Raw genomic sequence first — 22,845 nt, 5'->3', positions numbered from 1 at the left:
TCCTCTGGAGAGGGAGCCACATATTCAATCTGAGCTCTCATTCTTGACCCCGAAAACCCCCCCTCTCTCACTGTTAATAATGATCGTAATGATTTATATTCAGGTGGTGTTATTCCAGATCGCGTTACACTGAACATTACTATGGAGGCAATAAAATAACTTCTCAATCATCTGCTGGAAACAAAGTACCTGTACGGCCATTTGCTCTGATTAAACAAGTCCACATAAACCTTGTAGACTAATTTACTCTTTAAAGCCACGGTCCATCTGGCACATTTTGCGTCTGGAAGTGGAGAACCATTTCTTTGTTAATTTGGCATCACATTTTTATCATTATCCTGCTAAACAACCAGCTGATGATCCATTTTAACCTCACTAGTTAAGTCCACTGTGATGGACTGACACGTATCCAGGGTGTTCTACACCTCTTGCCCAATGACCGCCGGAGATGAGCACCAGCACCCCCACAACCCTGCACAGATAAGCAGGTATAGACAATAGATGGATAGCTAAGGTCATGGAAATTAGCTGGAAATCTCCTTGTATATCAAAGATTTCAAGATGTCATAGTCCCTTAACAACAAAGTTATTACCTCTCCTACCATCTTGCTAACTGCGGGTGGTAGTAATATCTGGGTCGTCGCCAAGCCAAGTGGCCAGTGGCTAAAGGAAATAGGCCCCTGCGTCATGTTAAATCGAATTAAATTTACTAAAAAAAAGTAAAATAACAATATAAATTTTATGAACTTTTGTGGGTTTATTAGGAATGCCAGTATCCGTGGCACAGCTGATTATGTAAAAAAATTAAAAAATAAATCTACTCAAATAAAGGTTTGCGTTTTAAAAGAAATCAATGTGAGATTATTATACCGTCTCAATAAAAGATTGATTTGTTTTATAGATTTTCCACATCTTTACAAGGGGGTTCAATAAATGTGAAGAGCGCTGTGTGCCAGTCTGCTGTGCATGACTGCAGCATGCACAGCAGACTGGCATCATGTATATATTCATGGCTTTTTTACTGCAAGAAAAGTAGTAAATGGCTTTCTTTTTTTAAAAATAATAAAAAAAAGTAAATGGTTTTCTTAAAGAGTCCCCCGGTTTACAGCTGTTACTTGCTCCAGAGTAAAACACTGTTTAATATCACCAAATTGAGGTAAGCTCAATTTAAAAAAAAAAAACTCCAGAATATTAAAAAACCATTAATGGAGTTATGCATTTATACTTGTTTGCACACAACACAGAGCTTTTAATAAGTTTGTATTATGCTTCTTCATAGATTAAAACAGCTTTTTATTTAAACTGATAATTTTTGTATTTTTGCTTCAATAAACTATAGCAACACCTCTAATTACCTTTTGATGGCATTACTACATCTTAGTGCTTACTTGTTTGGTGAAAGCGTTTGCTGTCCTGTTTTGATCTGGTCAGTAGATCAAAACCAGGTTTAAAGGATGTCCTAGAACACATTTGCTATTTTACATTGTCAAAGGTTTCCAAGTAGGTTTGGACATTAGAAACACGTAGATCAGAAGGAAAAAAAGAAAAAGCTTGGACAGGAGATATTCTGACCTAGAGATCAAACTCCTCTCGGGAATGCACACACACCTGCAATCTTGAAATGAAATTTGAACCACGGCAGTCAAAGCAGGAAGCTTGTCTCATGTAACCCGGGGGGGTACAGCAGCCTTGGAATCAAGTATTTTTGCATGCATTCCCAGCACCGTGCAACCCAGATGGTAACAGCCTCGCTAACAGCCTCTTAAGGAGATGAAGCTTGTTTATAAACTGATGGTGTAATCCCAGACTCCCTCTGCAGAGCAGCAAGTTTAATACAACAGTGAGTCTTACAGGATCTGTGGCTCAAACCATCTGCTGCCTCTCACTGGGAGGAAGTCACATGCTGAGGCAAAAGGAAACCAGTGGTTTGACATCTTACTTCTAAATGTATCTGTAATACTTAAATTATGTTCAGCAGCGTTATTTTTGAGGGTGATGGATAGCGACAATTAAAGGAAAGGTATTAAGGTCCACTGCTCGGTTTAAAGTAACACAGTACTGTAAAGGTCACCTGTGCAAATTCTCAGTTATCCGGGTCATCACAACAGCAAACAGGCTTAGATTGGAGGCAACCGGGTTTTTGCTCAGTTTTTTCTGAAAATGTTGGAAGCACAATCCTCCCCCTCTGTTTAGTGATGGCTTTTCTCTTTTGATGAAGATGGCTTCTTTCATCGCTCTTTCAAACCATCTGTTCTCCCTGTCTAATGTCTGGACATCATTGTCATGAAAAGTGTGTCCTTTGTTCTTGAGGTGCAGGTGGACGGCTGAATCTTGTCCCGAGCTGCTGGCCCTCCTGTGCTGTGCCATGCGTTTGTGTAGTTGCTGTTTGGTTTTTCTGATGTAGGAGTCTGAGCGGTCCTCGCTGCATCAGAAAGCATACTCAACACTGCTCAGCGGTGATTTGGGTGTTCTTTCTTTGAGATGAACCAGTTTTGTTCTGAGGTGTTATTAGGTTTGAAATTTACTGGTATAATGTGTTTGGAGAAAATTCTCCTGAGTTTTACAAACTCCTGACACATAGGAAATGACAATGTTCTTGCGTCTCTCTGTTCTCTCGTTTGTGTTCGATACAAGGTTGTCTTTTCTGCCAATTTTATTGCCTGATTTGACAAAGGCCCATTTTGGGTAACCACAAGCTCGCAGTGATTTCCTGACGTGCTTCTTTTTGTTTCTCCTCTGTTGCAGAGGGAATGTTGTCAGCCCGGTAACTCAGGCTACGTTCACACTGCAGCCTGAAGTGACCCAATTCCGATTTTTTTGTTCATATGCGACCTGTATCTGATCTTTTCATGACAGTCTGAACACAGATTGGATTTTTTCAAATGTGACCCAGGCCATTTGGATATGTGGTCCTGAATCCGATACGTATCTGATCTTTTCAAATGCGACCTGTGTCTGTACGGCCGGGTCGCATTTATCCGACCTGTACGTCACCGATACTCGACAAACGTCACTATTCTGCGTCCTGCTATGCAGAAGCAGGAAGAAAGACGACACCCATAGCGGACTACAAAGAGAAGAGCAGTCAATGAACAGAAAGCTCTGGTTAGAAAATAAATTAATGACCGCAAAATGCGCGCCAGCGTTATAATCCATGTTTACTTCCGCAAACACCGAGGATGCTTGCTACGTATGACATCATCGTGTCCTCGAGTGCGCATGCGGGACACTTAGGATGAACGCGTTCAGTTCACACAGGAGATCACATACAAGTCCCATATATTTAGAAACGTGAACGGACACGCGAAAAAATCCGATTTCACAAAAAACTCGGAATTGAGCATTAAGACCTGCAGTGTGAACGTAGCCTCAGACTTCTGATAACAGAACAGAAAGCTCCAGTGGGTGATGTGAATGTAAATGTTCCTGAACCTGCAACGGTCAACAGCATTTTGAGATTTGATTTAATTTGACCTTTAAAGTAAAAATAGTCAGTACAGACACACATGTTGTGGGACTGTTACATGGCTCACACATCCATCCATCCATCCATTTTCTAACATGTATATCACTGTTGGGGTAGTGAGGGGTGCTGGTGCCTATCTCCAGCATTCAGTGGGCGAGAGGCGGGGTATAACCTGGACAGGTCGCCAGTCTATTGTAGTGGCTCACACATATCAAGCAATTATTATTGTGGTATTTCAACACTGGGTGTGCTGTTGAGGACTGTCTTTTGATCAGGGATCACCAACCTGTTTGAATCTGAGAGCTACTTCGTTAGTTCGTATTGGTTAATACGAGGGGCTACCGGTGCTGACCTTTGAACTAAAAGAGTCATCTTAACTTTGTTATATAAACATGTTTTTAATGTATTTATTATTTTAAATCAATGTCAAAACAAATATGATTGGAGAGGTAGAGCATCTGAATAAAATAACATTTTAGATGCAGCTCACTGGAGGGTTATGCTATTTTGTGAACAGCTTGCACACCAGTCTGAAATACCACTTAATGGCCAAGCACTCAACTGATTCGAATTCTCCGCTCCCTCGTCAAAGCCAGGTAACAATGGATGATTTCAGACAGAAGCGCATGGATACTTTAACTAAGAATAAACTTACCGCAGCCATAGCAAATGGGTAGCTACTGCATGTAGGCCTGTTAACGTTGTGGAGGACGAGGGTCTCGCGAATATTATTCGGATCGCAGCCAACAACTGGAACTACGAATTGCCTTCGAGAGCCACCATTACAAGCCACATACAGCAAGCGTTGGAGAAAACGTATTGATAAGAGCATTAAAATGAGAAAAAAATGATGTGACAAAGAAATCAAGGGACATTTAGAATAGGTAAAAATGTGTGATTAATTGCAAGTTAACTATGACATTAATGTGATTAATCGTGATTAAATATTTTAATCGTCTGACAGCACTAAAAATAACGTTTTAAATGCAGCTCACTGGAAGGTTATGCTATATACTATGTGAACAGGCTTGAGGGCACCATGTTGGTGACCACTGATGTTTTAAAGCCCGCTGAGATGTAGATTGACCCTTGATATGTTGCAGTTTAGGTCAAGGTTTGTTTGTTGGAGAGAAAGGATCACATTTGACTCTAGAATACTTTGATTTACAAAGAAACTCAAGGAGAATCTGAAGGTTAGCGCGACACTAGATGCAAAACAAGCCCACGTTATCAACCCTTCCAAACAAGTTATCTTTATCCTGTCTTTTTCTATTTTTTCTGCCTTAGATGTTCACATTTAATATGCTGACAAGGGCCCATTAGTATCTGCGATGGGGCTCCTCTGTGTTTTGCAGTGTCTCAGAGCTTTGCGTGGTGTGACCCTGGGGTGAACTTGCTGCACTGTTCCCTTCTGGGAAGACAGACAACCATTTAAAATCTTTCCCAGTTTGAATAATTTTCCTCTCTGCAGACTTCAAATGGTCTGAAAATGGCCCTATAACCCTTCCCAGACTGATGGGCTGCTGCGATTGCTCCTCCGAGATAATCGGGTGACAACTTTTTAGGAGTCAGAGGAAGAAACTGGGTGCAGGGAAAAAAAAGCAAAGCTGTGCCTTTTCTCCTGGCGGCAGCTTTTTTTCTTGGCTTTTCATCTCTTTGCCGCTGCTGCATCATCCACCCAGCTACAAGATGTAATGACCAGGTAGGACGTCTCCTGACTGAGGGACAGGATTGCTCTGTAAGAGCCGCAGGGATTCACCAAGACATTAAAGCAAAGGACCGGAGGATAGAAAGTCCAGGGATGGCTCTGCTTCAGATAGAGGCTGTTTTTGAATCGCAAATTTCTCTCCCACAGGGCAGGCTCTCCTCATTATGGGCTGCTACACCATGAACCAGATCAGTCACTGTGTTTGCATTTCTACATAGTAAATAATTCACTGTTTGGTGTAGCAGAGTTGTAGAAAAAAACTATAAATTCAACAGTTATGACATGCCTGATGCTGATTCTATGTAAGTGAATCATTAGTTCAAAGCGCTGTGTTTAAAATAATGGGGGTGTAGAGATTAATCTTATTTAGGGGCAAGGGCAATAAAACATTCAACAGGTTGACTTCCTGTATGGCGGAGGAAGCAAATAGCTGAGTAATTTGTAAGCTCCCAGGTGGCCTTTCCTCCCCCTCAACAATCACACCAGGAAAACTAGTTGTTAAACAGAGCATGCGAGGGGGAAACAGACGGAAAACCAAAGGAAAATCGCAGCAAAACGTAAAGAGTATAAATGTGGAGAATGTAAGCGGCGCTAGCGATGTAAGCGTGCACATGGACATGGAGGCTATCCAAACTAGCATAACCGCTGAAATACAGGTGGTCCGTATTGATGTGAAGAAAGAGCTGAACTGAAAAGCAAACAAGCCGCTTTTAGAAGAGAAGTTAGCCTGAAGCTAAACACAGTTGCCACCGAGATAAAAGATGTGATGGACAGAATCGAGCAAGCAGAGCAGAGATTAGCCAACATGGAAGAGTGGAGCCCTGAAAGCTAAGGAGCTGCTTGTCCTGGAAATTCAAGACCATCTGCAAACGAAAATGACGGACCTGGAGATGCGCGAGCAAAGGAACGACATACCAATGTCCACCGCATCCCAGAGGGAGCTGAAGGGGAACATTTTCAAAACTTTATCACAAGCTTTCTGAAAACCGAGCTTCACCTTCCCGGTGCTCTCGGCATTCTAATCCGAAGGCTTTTTCCCCCCCAACACTGAAGTCGAAAACTTACCTCATAAGTGGAAGCCTGTTCTGCTGTTTTTAATTCACAGTGTCGTTTCTTTTTGTTGTTGTTCAGGAAATTCATAACCCCTATTAAAACCCTTAAGTATATGGATTACGCTGCAGTATAAAGACAGAATAGTCACACTTAATGGGAACGAGTTCCTTGATCCTATAAAAAGATACAAAACATGAGGTAAAATAAAGCAAGAAAAGCAAGATGTTATATTATTTTCAAGGAACACACCTTTCTAGGTTGGAGTGTAAACAAATTGGAAAGTCTGGATTTAGAAATGTACACTATAAATTTTTTGAAAAAGCAAACAAGAGAGGAGTTTGAATTCTAATATCGAATAGACTATATATATATATATATATATATATATATATATATATATATATATATATATATATATATATATATATATATATATATATATATATATATATATCAAATGGCAAATAAAGAGGGACAGTACCTACTGGTTAAAGGTTTTATTGATCATAAACAAGTAACGTTGCTGAATGTTTATAGATCATCCGGTTATGACAAACGGTTGATAAAAAAGATCTTCAATTTGATATCAAAGTAGGTGCCAGGGGTCCTAAACTGTGTAGAGGACTGGAATGTCTGCTTGAACCCCTTTCTGGACAAAAAAAGATGTAGCCCGAAGCATTTTATGCCAGAAAACTGTTGAATAGTTGACATATGGAGAGAGGTGCATGACTCTTTTCTCCTCCCCACACATTGTTTGACTGACAGTAGACCACGTATTTGTGTTTAAAGCAGATAGACATAGTCACACCATGTGACCTTTGAGCAAAAGACACATCTGGCCATGCCGGGGTGTATTTGACCCTTAACTTGAATAACAAATGCAAAGACACATTATGGACAATCAGGGGCGGTTCTAGACAGGGGCCAACAGGGGCCCATGCCCCTGTAGAAATGGTCCTGGCCCCTGTTATGGCCCCTGTACTAAAGACATAACATTAAACACACTTCAAAGAAACCATAACTGATTGGTTACTTTGACCAATTTTATTTTTTACTTATACAGGTTTACTCTTAGAAGGATTTAAAAATTAAGATGTTTCACGTTTAGCTTTAGCTGTATTGAGCTGGGGGCAAAGTTTTCAACTGCTAGATCAGGGGTCCGAAACCTGCAGTTCCAAAACCACAAGTGGCTCACTTAATATTATTACACAGTTAAATATTGCCATTTTGTTGTTTCATTTTTTTGTTCTGTGCCCCTGTGAAAAAACACTGGCCCCACCTTGGCCCCCCTGGTAAATTTGGTCTAGAACCGCCACTGTGGACAATAAACTTATACAGAGAAGGAATTTAAAGAATACATGATCAACAACAATGACGAGAATGTGTTCCCAAGCATCCTCTGGGATGCTGCAACGGCTGTCCTTAGAGGCAAGATTATTATGCTTCCAGCTCAGAAGAACCGGCGAAGAACCGGCGAAGACATTGTATGTGGAAACTGTTCAGCTTACTTTTTTGCTTGCCGTGGATTGTCCATGTTTCGCTGGCGTACAGGAGGGTGCTGATGATGCAGGCGTTGTACACCACCATCTTATTTGTAGTGGTCAGCTTAGGGTTCTCCCAGACACGTGTGGTCAGCTGTCTCAGAGTCACTGCAGCTTTACCTATGCGTTTGTTGATTTCAGCGTCCAAGGGGAGGTGGTCGAGCCTGGGTAGCAGTGACGTGCGGTAGGGTTCATAGCTGGTGAGGCACTGACGTCATCAGAGTCAGGTTTACAAATATATACGCTCTACAGAGTAGACTCATTGCAAAGTGCTGAAGGAGACTGATTGAGACAAATAAATTCACCAAGAGACATGGAAAAATATTGATTCTTTGACGAAAAAAAATGTGTCATTTGATTGGTAACAGTTTATGAGTTATGATGGATTTCTGCATTTGTAACACATTTAAAAACTATAACCCACATTACGCACATTTTATCACAAAAACAAAACATGAATAATTATCGCTGTCTTACCTCTACTTATAAATGAATTCCATACGGCGCTCTTTCTGCACAAAAATATCGATAATTTACCGGTAAAAGTTCTCTTTATCTTCTTCAGTTTTAAAAGTCTCTCAGTCTCAGTGGAGATCACTGCCAGGGAGGAAAGCCTTCCCTGATCAGTCCTGTTCCAGCTGGATGTTTAGAGTCTTTTTAAGTGCTTTACTTGCTTAGCATAACTCACTAATAATACATCCATAACTTGCTGTCACTCTACAGTTTTGGGATCACGAGCGGTGCCCCTTGAGCGCCCCCTGCCTAGCGGCCAAGGAACTGCCGGCCTCACCTACAACCAGTTCTTTGCTGTTTATGATCGCCCAGCAGCATGAAAACATGTTACCTGCACACAGTTTGATGAGCAAAACACAATTCGTAATCCACATATATTAAATGGTGGAAAATCAGTTCATAACTGTTTGAAAAATTTAATTTATGATCTACAGACAGGAAGATGCATTCACAGAATGGAAGCCAGCGCAGTTAACATGGGATTGCGTAATTCCAGGGGAGGCCAAGCTCGCTGCGGCCTCACCGGCTTCGCTATCACCAAGGATTTACATGAAAAATAGCGAAAAGTCTGCGATTTTAAAGAGAATATGATCATAAATGAGGAAATTAGATAAAAAAATAACTTATTACAAATGACATAGTGAATCACAATTTATATTATGTTATCATCATTATATATTTTCTGGCCTCACTTGCCTCCCCTGACTGCACGTCACTGCTAGGTAGATTAACTGGTGGACCATTTCCAGCTGGTAGTTGTTGATGATGATGACGGGTGGGATGTCCACGTCCTGGTCCATCACGTTCGTCTTCTTTAGGCTGATGGTGAACCCAAGAGGCTGTAAAGGAGGAAATACACTGGACTCGTAGCGGTGCAGCATAGCGGCAAATGTGTATCCTACGCTTAGGTTACCTTTCATTTTAACCAGTCAGTAAATGTACACTAGAAGCACAATACCCATGTAGAACGCGCGTATTTACACTACGCGATGGTTAATGTAGACTAAAGATGTGTGTACGCTCCTGTTTGGCAGGGAATAAACTGGAAAACAATATCCTGTGTCAAAGTTCAGTTCCGAAAGTATCCTAAAAGTTGAGTCTCAGTTCGGCCACAAGGTGGTAGAAGTCCCCTTGTTGACGCTGCTGATTGATGGGATGCACCCATTTTGGCTGAGCTCTCAGCAGAAGGGAGAGGAATGAGCTTGATTACCATGCAGCGGGGAGGTGTGGCAGGCAGCAGACTGGCACAGATCATGACAACGCCTGTTTCTGTAAGGCAACAGTAAATTAAATAATATATTGTATGGAAAAAAAAGCTGTGATGGAGATGTTGAACTTTAATCAGTTCTTTATACACATGTGTTATTGTGAACCACAACTATGTGCACACAAATGCAAGTAATGCGGTCCCCTGCAAATGCAAGCACACACCGAACCCCTCATCTGTGCAGCTTGAGTCTGTGAACTCAATCTTGGAAAAACAAATCAATGAGAAGCTTATTTGCTGATTTACACAGCTAAAGGTTGCCGTTATTGCAATAAATACATGTGGCATTGGTCCATTAGCAGAATTTACAACCTGTCCGTCAGACTGCCAGTTAAAGGAAGCGAATACTCGGAAATACTAAGCAGCTTAAATAATTGCTGTTCAGAGAAGCAGATCCCTGAACACTTCTTCTGAGGATAGATGTATCCGCCACTGTTTCCTTTGTTCATTCTGATCTTGGGTGTCTTTCCGTATTTCCTGCCATCTGCATCTGCTTTCATCACCGTCCAGCTCTTATCCTCATCCTAACAATTTCTCCTCATCAGGTTTGACTTTATGCATCTTTTAATATATTTCAATTTGTTTTTTTCAATTTGGTTTGTTCTTGCAGAACAAACCAAAGGCAGCACAGATCCTTTCTAAACGTTCACAGATGAGGCTGCTACAGGAAGTAGGACCAGCACACAGTCATGTTGTTAAAGAGGCAATGCACTGAGAAAATGTTTTTTAGTTTAAAACAAATTAATATTTGGTAACACTTTATTTGAAGGGGTCTACATAAGACTGACATTACACTGTCATAAACATGACATAACACCTGTTATGAACATAAATGACTCTTTATGAATGTTTATGACTGTTGTCATTAATTGTCATTCGGTAAATTATGACACTATTAAAGCAAAGTTGACATTGTTTAAAATGTCTTTGTTATGACACGCCCTTAACTTAACAAACCCCAAGCCCTTAATTTAACCTAATCCCAAATCAAGCCCTAAACTTAACCTTGTCTCTGTTAATGTCAAGTTGTCATATCAAAGACATTTTAAAAAATGTCAACTTTGCTTTAATAGTGTCATAATTTACCGAATGACAATTAATGACAACAGTCCTAAACATTCATAAAGGGTCATTTATGTTCATAACAGGTATTATGTCATGTTTATGACAGTGTAATGTCAGTCTTATGTACACCCCTTCAAATAAAGTGTAACCGAATATTTTTACCACTTATTGATATTTGAAATTAATAGTTCTCTTTTAGTTTGCTTTAGCTACATAAATGGCCAAACTCTCATGTTCTAGGGTTCTTTGACGAATATGCCTTCATGGTTAGCATATGACCATATATGGTCATAATGTTAAGCCTAAATGGTAAATATTTTTAGGCAAGGCAAGTTGATTTATACAACAATTTTCAGTAACAAGATGATTTAAGGTCCTGAATGCCTTCTCTCCTTATCTTATACAACACAATTGAATTTTATTTACTTAAATATTTAGTCATAATTTATTTTAAAAAGTAAGCAACTAAATTATTTTTTTTACTGAAGGTGTGAAATCCTTTGTAATGGGGGAAAGGGCTGATTCCTGATACTGGAGGAATACAACACAGAGGAGCAGCAAGCTTCAATGTGCCGCCTGGCTCAAACAATAGCTTCACTTTATTTCCCCTGAAAATGCCCATTTCAACATATTTCCTAATCAAACATGTCAGAACATTTTAACAAGGAGCTAGATAATTACATAGCCATGCAAAGGATTCACGCTCCTTTAACTTTGGTATTTTACAACCACAAAGTCCATTATTATTTTTGGGGACTTATTTTGTGATAGACCAAGAACAAGTGGTGGATATTTGTGAAGTAGAGGGGAAAGTAAAAGGTCAATACTGCCATTCATTGTGATTATAGGGACACATTATTTGGGATGTGTGCTTTACATGCAGTATCTAGAGTTTCTAGAGATTAATCTAGAGACGTTTTTACCTATTCTTCTTTTCAGAATAGCTAAATCTTAGTCAGCATTGCCACAGATGTCCAATCAGATTTACGTCCAGGCCATTTTAATATTTGAATATGCTTTGGTCTGATGCAGCTCTGACTGCATGTTTAGGGACACCGTCCTGCTAGAAGTCAACATCTGCCCTAGTCTCATGTCTTTTGCAGCCTCTAACAGGACTGGCCTATATGTTGTGCCATCCATCTATAAATCCAGCTTCCTTTTTTTTCTTTTAGAAAAGCTTTTAAACAAAATGATGCTGCCACCACCACCAACAAATGATGGTGTGCTTAAAATGCTGTGTCTCATCCTAGGCACCTTCTGCCAGTGTCAGAAGATTGCCATGTCGTGGTTATTTCTCAGTTGTGGCATACTCTTTCCATTTTTAGACGATGGATTAAACCCTGTTCTGTGAGATACCCAAAGTTTGGTCAGTACCTTTTCCTGGACTGAAGCGCCGAAGCGCGCCCACACAGGAAACCACATCCAGTCTTACATAGCTTTATCAGAAGCATCTGAAAAGAACAGGTTTGAAAAGGGTCGCTGAGACCACCGAGCGGTTGGAACTGCTGTGTGTTGTTTGCAAATATCAGAGGAATATCTTGTGGAAAATAAATGAATATATTGAGATTAGATCACATACAGGTAAATTAAATGACTAATCGGGTGATTTCTGAAAGCGATGAAAAGCACTTGTTTTTTTCAGGGGTGTCAGAGTTAACAGTAGAGTCAAATCCCTGCAGGGAGTTTTGGTTTGGTTAGAGTTTCTGGATTAGGATCTTTGGACTGGTCAGAGTTTTTACAGGCCTGCAGCTCCCACAGAGATAGATTTTTTTTGCATACATAATGTATTGACTACTTTTAGGATGGAAGGACCATTTTAGCCAGTATGAGAAAAAAGTGTTTCTGCACAGAATTACCAACTCTAGCTTAAAGTGTAATGATAAGACACACTTTCTCCTACTTTGCAGAAAAAGAGCAGAGAGGAGAGCTGCGGCGAGGGCAGCGGAGTGGAGATCCTGGAGAACAAGCCTTACGAAGATGGCCCTGGAGGCTCGGGTCAGTACACACACAAGGTCTACCACATCGGCAAACACATCCCGTCCTGGTTCTGTGCCATTCTTCCTCAAGCTGCCCTTCGAGTGGAGGAGGAGTCCTGGAATGCTTACCCCTACACACGAACTCGGTGAGGAAACGTCTTGCAAAGGCAGCACGCCATCATCACACATACATAATGCATCATTACACCACGGTGGCCCTTGTGAAACATCCACTTGGTGCCAAGCTCAACACAAACTTCACCTCAGGTTCTCAATTTAGCCATAAAATGTACTTAGTAGCTGTGATTTTATTGCAAATGGAATTGTTTTCCCCCTGCTATTTAGTTTATTTGCTGCCATTTTGTTACATACAATCATTCTCAGGGACCATTTTTCCTAGACAACCCCTTTCTCATGCCTTTGGGATTTTACTGGGATTACTAAAGCCCAGTTTAGTCTGCTGATAATTAAATTAAAGATAATTCAATTCAGTAAAATGCATAAAAGATAGAATATGTAAGGGAGATACAGGAAAGCATCCCATATTCACTTCCCTGTTCCGTCCGTGTGGTGGTGGGATGGACTCATGAAAAACAAAAAGTATGAGGGTGTTAAAGAGAGACAAACACTAAAAAGCCGGGCGAAGACTGTTTGATTGCGTAAAGAAAGAAAGGAGTGGAGCAGAAATGATTTAGATTACTGGTTTTGTGGTTTTGATGTTTTTGTTTGTTTTGGGTGGAGATAAGGATACCTGTGGCTCATGTCCAAACTACAATTGCAATTAAGAGACTGCCGTGTTTTTGTTTCTTGCCGTCTCTATACCCCATTTTCTCTGAACCCAGGTGAACGTCCCAACAGGTTAGGAGCTGACATCCCATCATCTTGATTTTGACGCCGTGGATCTGCTTTGAGGGCTTCACCCCATACACTGTACTACATTTCTTGTTTAAAACTTGACAGCCATCCGTTTACTGAATGTGGGCTGAACAAGGGGCATTGCAGACCAGGGAGTAACGCTGACTTCTTAAGCGACTTCCTCTGGTGTTCAGAGATGTGAGAACTACTCATTCTCTCTTAGCACAAATGGAGTGAAGTTTCAGTAAGTTAAAGGCTGTTCTTTAAATAATCAATAATCAGTGTAGAATCCAGAGATGCTTATCTAATTCCAAGGTGGTAGAAATGCTGAAAAAGCAGAAAAAATATTTTTGGGGTTCCAGAAATCTCAAACTGGGTTTCAAAGGACCTCTCTTTAGCATCTGGTATCCTAAGATTTTAGCAGTGTAAGATATTTACATTTTCAACCAAATATAGTCAATATTGGTCTAAATGCCCTGTCATATAGCACAGATAGGAGGCTAAGGTTAGCAGGCTAACGCTTATCTACTCGTGGTATTCTAACAGTGATTGAAATTAGTTCAGATCTGCCATGTTATTGTTAGTTTCTTTCTTCTACTAGATACCCCAAACATTGCGAGGTTAGCTATTTTAAATTGGTGAGGACTCCTTGAATGCTTTTCCACCAGCCTGATTAACAGTTTTTAACAGCCAGCTCTTTATCAAGCCTTAAACATAAATGGTTGGGTTTGAAAAACTGTGCACGTCCATTTAAACGAGAATCGGATCCCCAGACTGCTTCTTTGCATAGGGAATTTTGTTTTGCGCTTTACAAAGACCACCTCTTCTGTTCAACCCACTGCTCACACTAAGGTTCACATGATACCCCCATGAACAGGCAATCATCCCACAGTGCATAGAAGCTATATACGATAGATAGCATGTGACAAAATTACAATGATTGGTTATGAAGTGGAATCTGTGGTCGAGCTTCCTACGCCAATATGAACACTGCATTATCTCTGCCTGTTAGTTGGCATCACAAATGATCATTAATTGCTTGATAGCTTGCTGACATGTGAGACTCATCACGGTCTCATTAATATGATTCTTTTTATATTAATGAAATACATTTGGATGACAAGCGTATAACCACTCATTGTCCCACCTGGAGGCGTAATAAAAGCTCGCTCTTTTTGCAACAGACAAAATCATGTGACGACAGCAACTGGATAGAGCCTAACGAGTAACGTGGTGTTTTAAATTGCTAGTGCACAAGACCTCGTTACACTCGTATATCTGGACAAAACTTAGAAATTTATTTGTTTACTTGAGGTGGCAAGAATTAGGAAAACCTTTGCCCTGAGCAGGAAATGCCATACTTCACAGGAAGATAGAGTGCAGAAATCCTGGGAAAATAGTTCTGCACTGGACTATTAACAATTTCCACTGTCTGACCAATAAAACAAGTTGTGGGAGACCACATGACAATAAACATATGTTTATGTGTTGAGAACAAGCGGCATAAACAGGCAAATTGATCCCTTTTGTAAATAGACATATAATTCAGTCATTCCAACCCTAGACAGATTCAAATCCACACATTCCAATTCAATCCTAGTTCTGGAGAAAACACATTTTCAAGTTTTTTTTCTTTCTTTTTTTTTTTTAATCAAGGATGGACTCCTCTTCACTCTATCTTTTGATTGTGTAAATGTGTCACTTTGTCATATCTCCAGCTCTTACACAGTCAGGGGGCTGGTGGCACAGTAACTTGCAGTCTTCCTAAACTCTGTCACATTCATAAAGCTCTAAGGTGCCTCATACTTGATTTATTATTGTTGAACTAAGTGCATTAGGGAAACTTTTCCAGTAAACGTTTGAAAAAAATATCCCAAAGTCTTTTGGGTTTGGGTGACAAACATAAATTCAAGAACAGTCACCAACAAGAGGCGCACGTTTTGGTATTTGTATATTTGACAGATTGTGTTTATGTTTGTCTGCATCCTGATAGACTATTTCTCCTGTGTTTCAGGTATACTTGTCCATTTGTGGAGAAATTCTCCATAGACATTGAGACGTACTATAAACCAGACACTGGAAATCAAGCAGATGTCTTCAATCTCTCCTCTGCTGAAAAGAGACAGAGGACTGTCGGTAAGTAAATGTACCTATCTAAACGCACCTTGTCTAGGTCGTTACTCTTGAATTGTGCCTTTGGGATCCTCTGTGTGATTGTCATCGCCTGATAAACAGGAATCTAATTTGCAGAGCGATATGTGCAGTGGAGGCTGCAGCAGCTGTAAACAGGCGTACAGGCTGAGGAGTGTAGGGGCTGGTGTTGAGGCTCTGCATACTAAAATTCACTAGGGAGCAGAATAAATGTTGAGTCTGCTTCAGACACTTTCCTGCAGGGCCAGATTACATAAGAGACAAGGAAAATCTCACATTTTTCTGCTGGCAGCTCCTCACCTGTTCTGTTTATATCTGCAGCTCAGATCTGCCTCAGTCTGACGATCCATTGTCTTTTTCACAATCAAGACCCTATAGACATTGTCAAGGACTACATCCCTCCTCATGAATACCTGGTGGAAGAAGACCCTAAACTGTACCAGTCAATCAAAACCAGACGGGGCCCGCTGACAGAGGACTGGATCGAGGAGATCAACCAGAACCCTGGTCAGACTGTCGTCATGTGTGCCTACAAGCTGTGCAAAGTGGAGTTTAGATACTGGGGCATGCAGTCCAAGATTGAACGCTTCATACACGACGTAGGTAAGTACATGGGTATCGGCGTCAGAGTGTTTATCCTCGTCTCTGAGTCAAGATCATATTCTGCCCTAAGACTTAAAACGAGCTGCTGCAATCACTGGTACACGGCTCCATCACTGGTACACTTTCATATATAAGGCAATTTTAGGTCTTCTTCTATTTGTGTGAACTGATAATACAAAAGAGCACCAAGCAATACTCTTTGCACTCCAACGACCGGTACTTGCTCTCTGTCCCGTCAGGGGAAAAAAATCATTTGCCTGCCTAGGCCCCACAACGTAGAGCAACGTAGAGTGATTTTAAAGCTACATTGATGGTCTTAAAGATAACTTCTTTAAAGTGTCTGTGTTTATAATTCTGTCTGATGTAACATTTTACAGTTTTTTTTTTAAATAGTCTATGTGGATGGTATTTATATAAGATGCTTTATGTATAATGTTTTGTAAATGTTTATTTGTTTTTATTTTTTTGCCAGATCTCCCTTGAAAAACAGGTTGTTAATCTCAATGGTGGCTTTCCTGGATAAATAAAGGTTTAACAAAATGAAATACACAAAAAGTTTAAATGTCAGGGGGAAAAAACAAAAACAAAAATAGTGTTAATAAAGGAACTGATAAGAAATTTTAAAACCTTAGGAATAATCTTAAAATTGGAATATAGCCATCACAATATTGCTCCTGTTTGTGTGTGTTTTAATGGCGTACACATCTCATATTCTAATCTAATTTCCAGCTTAGGCTTTCTGTCACAGATTGCTTTGCCTTGTCAAAAAACTCTCTGCCATGAATGTCGCAAAGCTTTTTAGTCAGTTCACTTGTCATACTGTTATATAATTACCATATGGCCTACTCAAACTTCACAGCATGACCATGGATAGTGCAAGCAACGTCACTTCATGTCATGCTTGCACTATCCAGATTCTCTGTCTGCTTGAAGATTCACTCACCTCTTTATGCTGGATGCTTGAAGTGACTCCAATAACAGCCTTTACCTTCTGATAAAATGGGAATGTATCAAAAATGTCTATACTATACTTGGTATATCCTTAGTAAACTTATAATATACTATTTATTGGTGGAACAGGTCTTCATCTTTCACAAAATGTTAATCTTTCCACAGACCTATATGATACATTTTAAGACAAAACTTAAAATGTATCCACTCCATCCCAACAGATACTTATTGTCTATTGAAGCAACATGAAATAATTAATCTAGCATAAAAAAATAAAAGGTTATAAAATATTTAAATACTCTCTCTCTCTCTCTCTCTCTCTCTCTCTCTCTCTCTCTCTCTCTATATATATATATATATATATATATATATATATATATATATATATATATATATATATATATATATATATATATAAATATATATATATATATAGTAAACTTTAAAACTAATATTTACATTGTGGAACAGTACTAAGTACAGATGTTCTGGGAAGTTATTGGAATGGTAATCTGTATTCTGTAAATTCTGGGATGGAAATTCTCTAAAAAATTCTTTGTGATAAAGTATTTGGTTTTGTCTCCAAAAATAGATGAATTGGCAGAAATGATGTTTTTTTTCTGACTAATCAACTCATGATTGTGTCTACTTAATAGAATTAGGCCATACTTGTACACAGAAATATGCAACAGCTTCTGATTTATGCTACAGAGACCATTTTTAACCAAAATACACATACGAGGTCAATTACTCTTTCAGGTCTCCGCAAAGTGATGGTCAGGGCCCACCGGCAGGCGTGGTGCTGGCAGGACGAGTGGTATGGTCTTACCATCGAGGACATCAGGCAGCTGGAGCTGGAGACCCAGTTAGCTTTAGCTAAGAAGATGGCCCAGTACAGCCTGAACGAGGAAGGCGGAGGAGAGACCAACGGCTCCTCGGTTAGCCAGGAACAGGAACAGGCAGGAGAGAACCTGGGGTCAGCCGCGGAGAACGAGGGAACACGAGGAAAGCTCGGAGATTCTCTGGAGACACGAGGGGAGCTTACCAAGCAGTGGTCCACATCTTCCAGATCATCCAACAGGTCATCAAAGAGAGGAAGTTAGTGGATCTCCCTGGGTTTCATACACTGGTTTATTCCTCTGAACCACGTTACTGTTTACTTTATTACAAGTTCTACTGCCACCCAGGGTTCTGTCTTGTGTTCGCAGCGAGCCCGTCTCACCACAGCATTTCAGAGTGGAGGATGCAGAGCATTGCCCGGGACTCTGACGACAGCACCGACGACGAGTTCTTCGATGCCCACGGTAACCATCCTCACCGCTTTAAATTCAGAATCAGCACCTTATCACAAGCAGCGCAGAACCCAAAATATTCATCCAGGTTCTCAAACATTCACGATTGCATTCAGCACTAAGCTGTCCTTTCGGTCTCCCTTAATCTTACCGTTTTGCCTGACAGATAAAAGATGTACAGTAACAAATTAGGTCAATTATAAAATGTCACAAGAATATTAATGGTATAGAAGTGATTGTTAATATTCTGTTATTAACGAAATGCAAATATCCTGAACCTAAAGCAAGAGCAAAAAAAACCAATAACGTTCAGCTACTGTAATTACGGTAAATATTGTTAAAGTGGAGGTTGCCTAGTTTTTGTGTCTGTGGTGTGGATCACTCAGAGGGTTTTGATGCTTTATAAAATTTAAAAGTAGGAAAGGTTCCGCTTTTGTCCTTCACAGAAGTTTAGTTTCCAGAAACTGGGTCCCAGCTCTCACCAGCATCCGAAGCAGGCTGCAGCCCTCAGGATCTTTATTTTCAGTCCGCTCAAAGCTCACAGTACAGCTCTGACTGCAATATCGGCAAAGTACTGTGGAAAACTTTAAGCACATAAAAGAGAGGAATATTCTCATGAATATGAATACAATAAGTTTTATTTCTCCCCCCCCCCCCCCCTTCCCCCCAGATCTGATAGCTTAAGGCAAGGTAGAGTAAAGCAGCTTCTGTGCACATTCTTCCAAGGACAGACAGTTTGATTATTCTGCAGATAAATCAAACAGGGCTCAGATGGTAGATGGATCGTAAAGTAAGCAAAAACAGTTTAATTTCAAAACACATCAGAAAACACATGCATGTAATCTAGATTTTATGTGACAGACACATTTGTACGTAATTGTGAAGTGGAAGGAAAATGATAAATGCTTTAATAAAAGAAAATATGCGGCTACATTTATATTCAGAAACCGCCCTTTGCTGCAGTTTCAGCTGTAGTTCTTCTGAGGAAAGTCTGTCAGGTTTGAACAGCCAGACATTTTTCTCTCAGCAAAATGTCTTTAACTCAGACTGGATGACGAGTGTCTGAGAGCAGCGATGTCTTCAGTTTGGCCACAGATTCTTAATTGAATACAGGTCTGGACTTTGACTAGGCCAGTCTATAAGACATGAATCTGCTTTGACCTGAATCCAAGGTGAATTGGAAGATTTCAAAACCACAATCAGTGCATTACAAAATCCGTTTTGGTTCTGGAATCAAGAAGCACTTCATGCTATGTTTGAGCTAATGGAAATGTTTTGCAGAGGACTTTTCTGACAATGAGGAGATGTTCTCCAAGGAAATCACCAAGTGGAGCTCTAATGATCTCATGGACAAGATAGAAACAATAGAAGTGGATGAACCACAAGGTAAATGATGATATAATGATACTGTATTCTAATATCCTTTGGTTTTAATCTAACTTTTTTCCTGCGGGTGTAATTATACTCTGAATAATTAAGACTTTCACATTAGTCATGCTTCTGTGTAGGGGTCAGGTTAAATAAGTGGTCATCAAATGTAGATGAGATAGACTAAAGACCACAACGGTACATATGGTGTTTAATTATGTTTATTTTTAAATATCAGTGTGTGAGCTGTTGATTTCTGTTCAAACAGGATCGTACCAGGAGTCCAGTGAGGAGTACAGCGTCACCGAGGACATCCAGATGGAGGTACTGTTCCTTCAGTCTTTTCTCATTTCTCTCCAGTTTATCTTATTTCAACTCAATGGATTATACAGTGCTTGCAGGCATTGACCCTTCTGCTTCGTAAAAAGCAAATCCATCTCTGTAGTAGTCTTCAGCCATGTTTACAGTATTAAAGTCCAGGCTCCTCATCTTTACTGCTGTCAGGGCAACGTCTCAGTCCATCTAGAGATTCTGGGATTTTAGACGACTGTGGACAGAAGAGGGTCTGGAGGCCGTCCACAGATGTCAGTTTACGCAAGGCTTTGTGTTTTACTTTAAATTTTCAATCATACCAGGAACTCAAAAAGCAAGATAACCTACTGCAAGTGCTGGAAGCAAAGAATCCGAACCATACTGACTTTAACAGAAGCTGGACAGATATTAGAATGAATAAAGAAACGTTAGTGTGATCCCAAAATTACTCCCTGGCAATATTAAGTCTTTATTAAGCCCACATTTCTATATCAAAAATGTTGTGTTTTCATTCATTGTCAGGGGAATAATTTACCTCATAATTAACAGAAATAAAGGCTTGAAAACATCAGTCTATTTAAAATTTATAATTATTATAATGTGTTACATTGTGTTGCATGTGTTAAATTCATTTAACTTCTCAACATTGCTCAAATTCATTTATTATGACTGTATAGATAAAAAGGTTACCACATATGAAATAACTATGAAAATAAGAGCGTTGCAATATATTTTTTTAAATACATAATCTATTTCCGGCTGTTTTCTTGTTAAGATCAGATTCCTCACATGACATGTTGGTGTTTTGCTTCTTTTTTTTTATTCACTTGCATTGTCCTTCCTAAGTTCTTTCTCTTATTTTTCCTTTGCATCTTCATCCCCATCTCACAAATATTACATCATGTTTACCATAATTTCCTGGTATTCTTTGCCTTTTATGATCATATCCATTTCTCTTCTGTATCCAGCCCCTTTCATTAAGATCTTTCCTTAGTATTGTGTCTTCTCTTGCTTGTTACTACAGATTTGTATTTATATTTCTGTGTAATCCTGACTTTGCCCTCCCTTGTCTCTCAAACGCCTCGATAAACTGGCTATTATTACTGATTACAGAGAGTGAAAAATCTGAATCATTGGTTCAGGACTGAGTACCTTGATACAAATTTCAGAATAATAATAAGAAACTCCTCTCTATGCATTATATTCTAACATGACGTTTAAAGGGGGACTTCAGTGACTCATGGCTTTTCCTTTAAACATTTGCGCCTCCATTCTTATTAACCTCCTCTTGTTTTTCCCTTCTGTGTCTCCCTTCCACCTATCTGCAGGACTGTTCGTCCCAGCAGTGTCCCCAGCCGTCCAAAATCCATGTCCTCCTTCTGGTCCTGCATGGTGGTAACATATTGGACACAGGCTCTGGTACATCACTGATCTGTTTCTGAAAACGAAGCCTGTATAAAATAACATTTTATTTTTGCTATGAAGCAGTCGGGCCATTTTAAATTTATAAGCAGTTTAAACGTAAACAGACCAGGGTAAAGTAACAAAAGAGTCAAAGAAATATGTCCTCTTAATTAAATAGATACAGAAACGTTATTGCACTGCGAAAACAGAACTAAAAATAAGATAAAAGTTTCTTGAAATGAGTGTATTTGCACTATTTGAGCAGGTAAATAAGATAATCTGCCAATGGAATAAGATTTTTACACTTAAAATAGGAAGAACTTATCTCCATCAACTTATTTCAAGTGCATTATATCTAATTATCTTATTTTAAGGGTAAAAATACTCCTTCCATTGGCAGATAATCTTATTTACCTGCTCAAATCAAGGACAAATACACTAATTTCAAGAAAATTGTACTTATTTTTAGTTCTGTTTTTGCAGTGTGGCTTGACCCGAGATAAAATCTGCTAATGTAGCTGCATTGAAACTATCAAACGCGAGAATTTTTTATATAAACTCGAGGAAAGTGTAAAGAGAACCACCGTAGAGATAGAAACATGATACAATTAGTTTATTGATAAAATGTTTTTCCTTCATTTGAGGAACATTCATTCATTCAGATTTCCTACAGTGATGGAGACGTCAAACATGCTAAAATACTTCAGAAAAGTTAAAGAAAGTTGTTTTGCTTTTCAAAGCCAGCTGAGCCAAATGAAATGACTAACCCTGGCATGCTGGGCTGCAGGTGAACAGAACAGTAAGCAGGGAGACGTGAACACTCTGAGCGGGGCCTTTGAGACGGTGATGAGGGTCCACTACCCCACAGCGCTGGGACGCATCGCCATCCGGATGGTCCCCTGTCCCGCTGTGTGTGTCGACGCCTTTTCGCTCGTCTCCAAGTGAGTGATGAGCGCTTTTTAATTAGCGCATTGTAAAAACGGCTCAGTCCACTGCGGAGAAAACTAAAACTCCACCTTACCGACGTGCAGCCTAAGCCCCTACAGCTACGACGAGAGCTGCCTGTCCAGCAGCCAGGACCACATCCCGCTGGCCGCTCTGCCTCTTCTGGCCACATCTGCGCCGCAGTACCAAGACGCGGTGGCAGCGGTGATCCTCAGAGCCAATCAGGTTTACGGCGACTTCATCAAGTCTCCAGAGGGAGCGTCTTTCACTGGCCAGGTCAGTGTGTGATGGTGGAGTACAGACTTGTTGCGTCTTAAATGTTTGGATCAAGCAGTTTTGCCTTTGAGTTTCTATTGTTTTTTTGGCCTCAACTAC

At 40.0% G+C, this 22,845-nt stretch overlaps 1 protein-coding gene across 6 annotated transcripts in view; it reads left to right on the top strand.

Moving 5' to 3' along the window:
* Window positions 1-22,845, top strand: part of LOC105931089 (membrane-associated phosphatidylinositol transfer protein 2) — a 98,783-nt gene that overhangs the window by 59,658 nt on the left and 16,280 nt on the right. For all 6 annotated transcript variants that reach the window (XM_036140519.1, XM_036140520.1, XM_012869607.3 and 3 more), the window contains 10 exons: window positions 12,521-12,735; window positions 15,459-15,580; window positions 15,965-16,198; window positions 17,909-18,247; window positions 18,358-18,453; window positions 19,723-19,827; window positions 20,078-20,133; window positions 21,450-21,540; window positions 22,313-22,466; window positions 22,557-22,746. In XM_036140519.1, coding sequence (XP_035996412.1) covers window positions 12,521-12,735; window positions 15,459-15,580; window positions 15,965-16,198; window positions 17,909-18,247; window positions 18,358-18,453; window positions 19,723-19,827; window positions 20,078-20,133; window positions 21,450-21,540; window positions 22,313-22,466; window positions 22,557-22,746 — 1,602 coding nt within the window. The remainder of the gene's footprint in view (window positions 1-12,520; window positions 12,736-15,458; window positions 15,581-15,964; window positions 16,199-17,908; window positions 18,248-18,357; window positions 18,454-19,722; window positions 19,828-20,077; window positions 20,134-21,449; window positions 21,541-22,312; window positions 22,467-22,556; window positions 22,747-22,845) is intronic.

This window comes from Fundulus heteroclitus, chromosome 8, assembly GCF_011125445.2.
Source record: "Fundulus heteroclitus isolate FHET01 chromosome 8, MU-UCD_Fhet_4.1, whole genome shotgun sequence".
Classification (NCBI taxonomy): domain Eukaryota; kingdom Metazoa; phylum Chordata; class Actinopteri; order Cyprinodontiformes; family Fundulidae; genus Fundulus; species Fundulus heteroclitus.
Note: the sequence above shows the minus strand (reverse complement) of the source record. Positions and strands in the feature narration are given on the sequence as shown.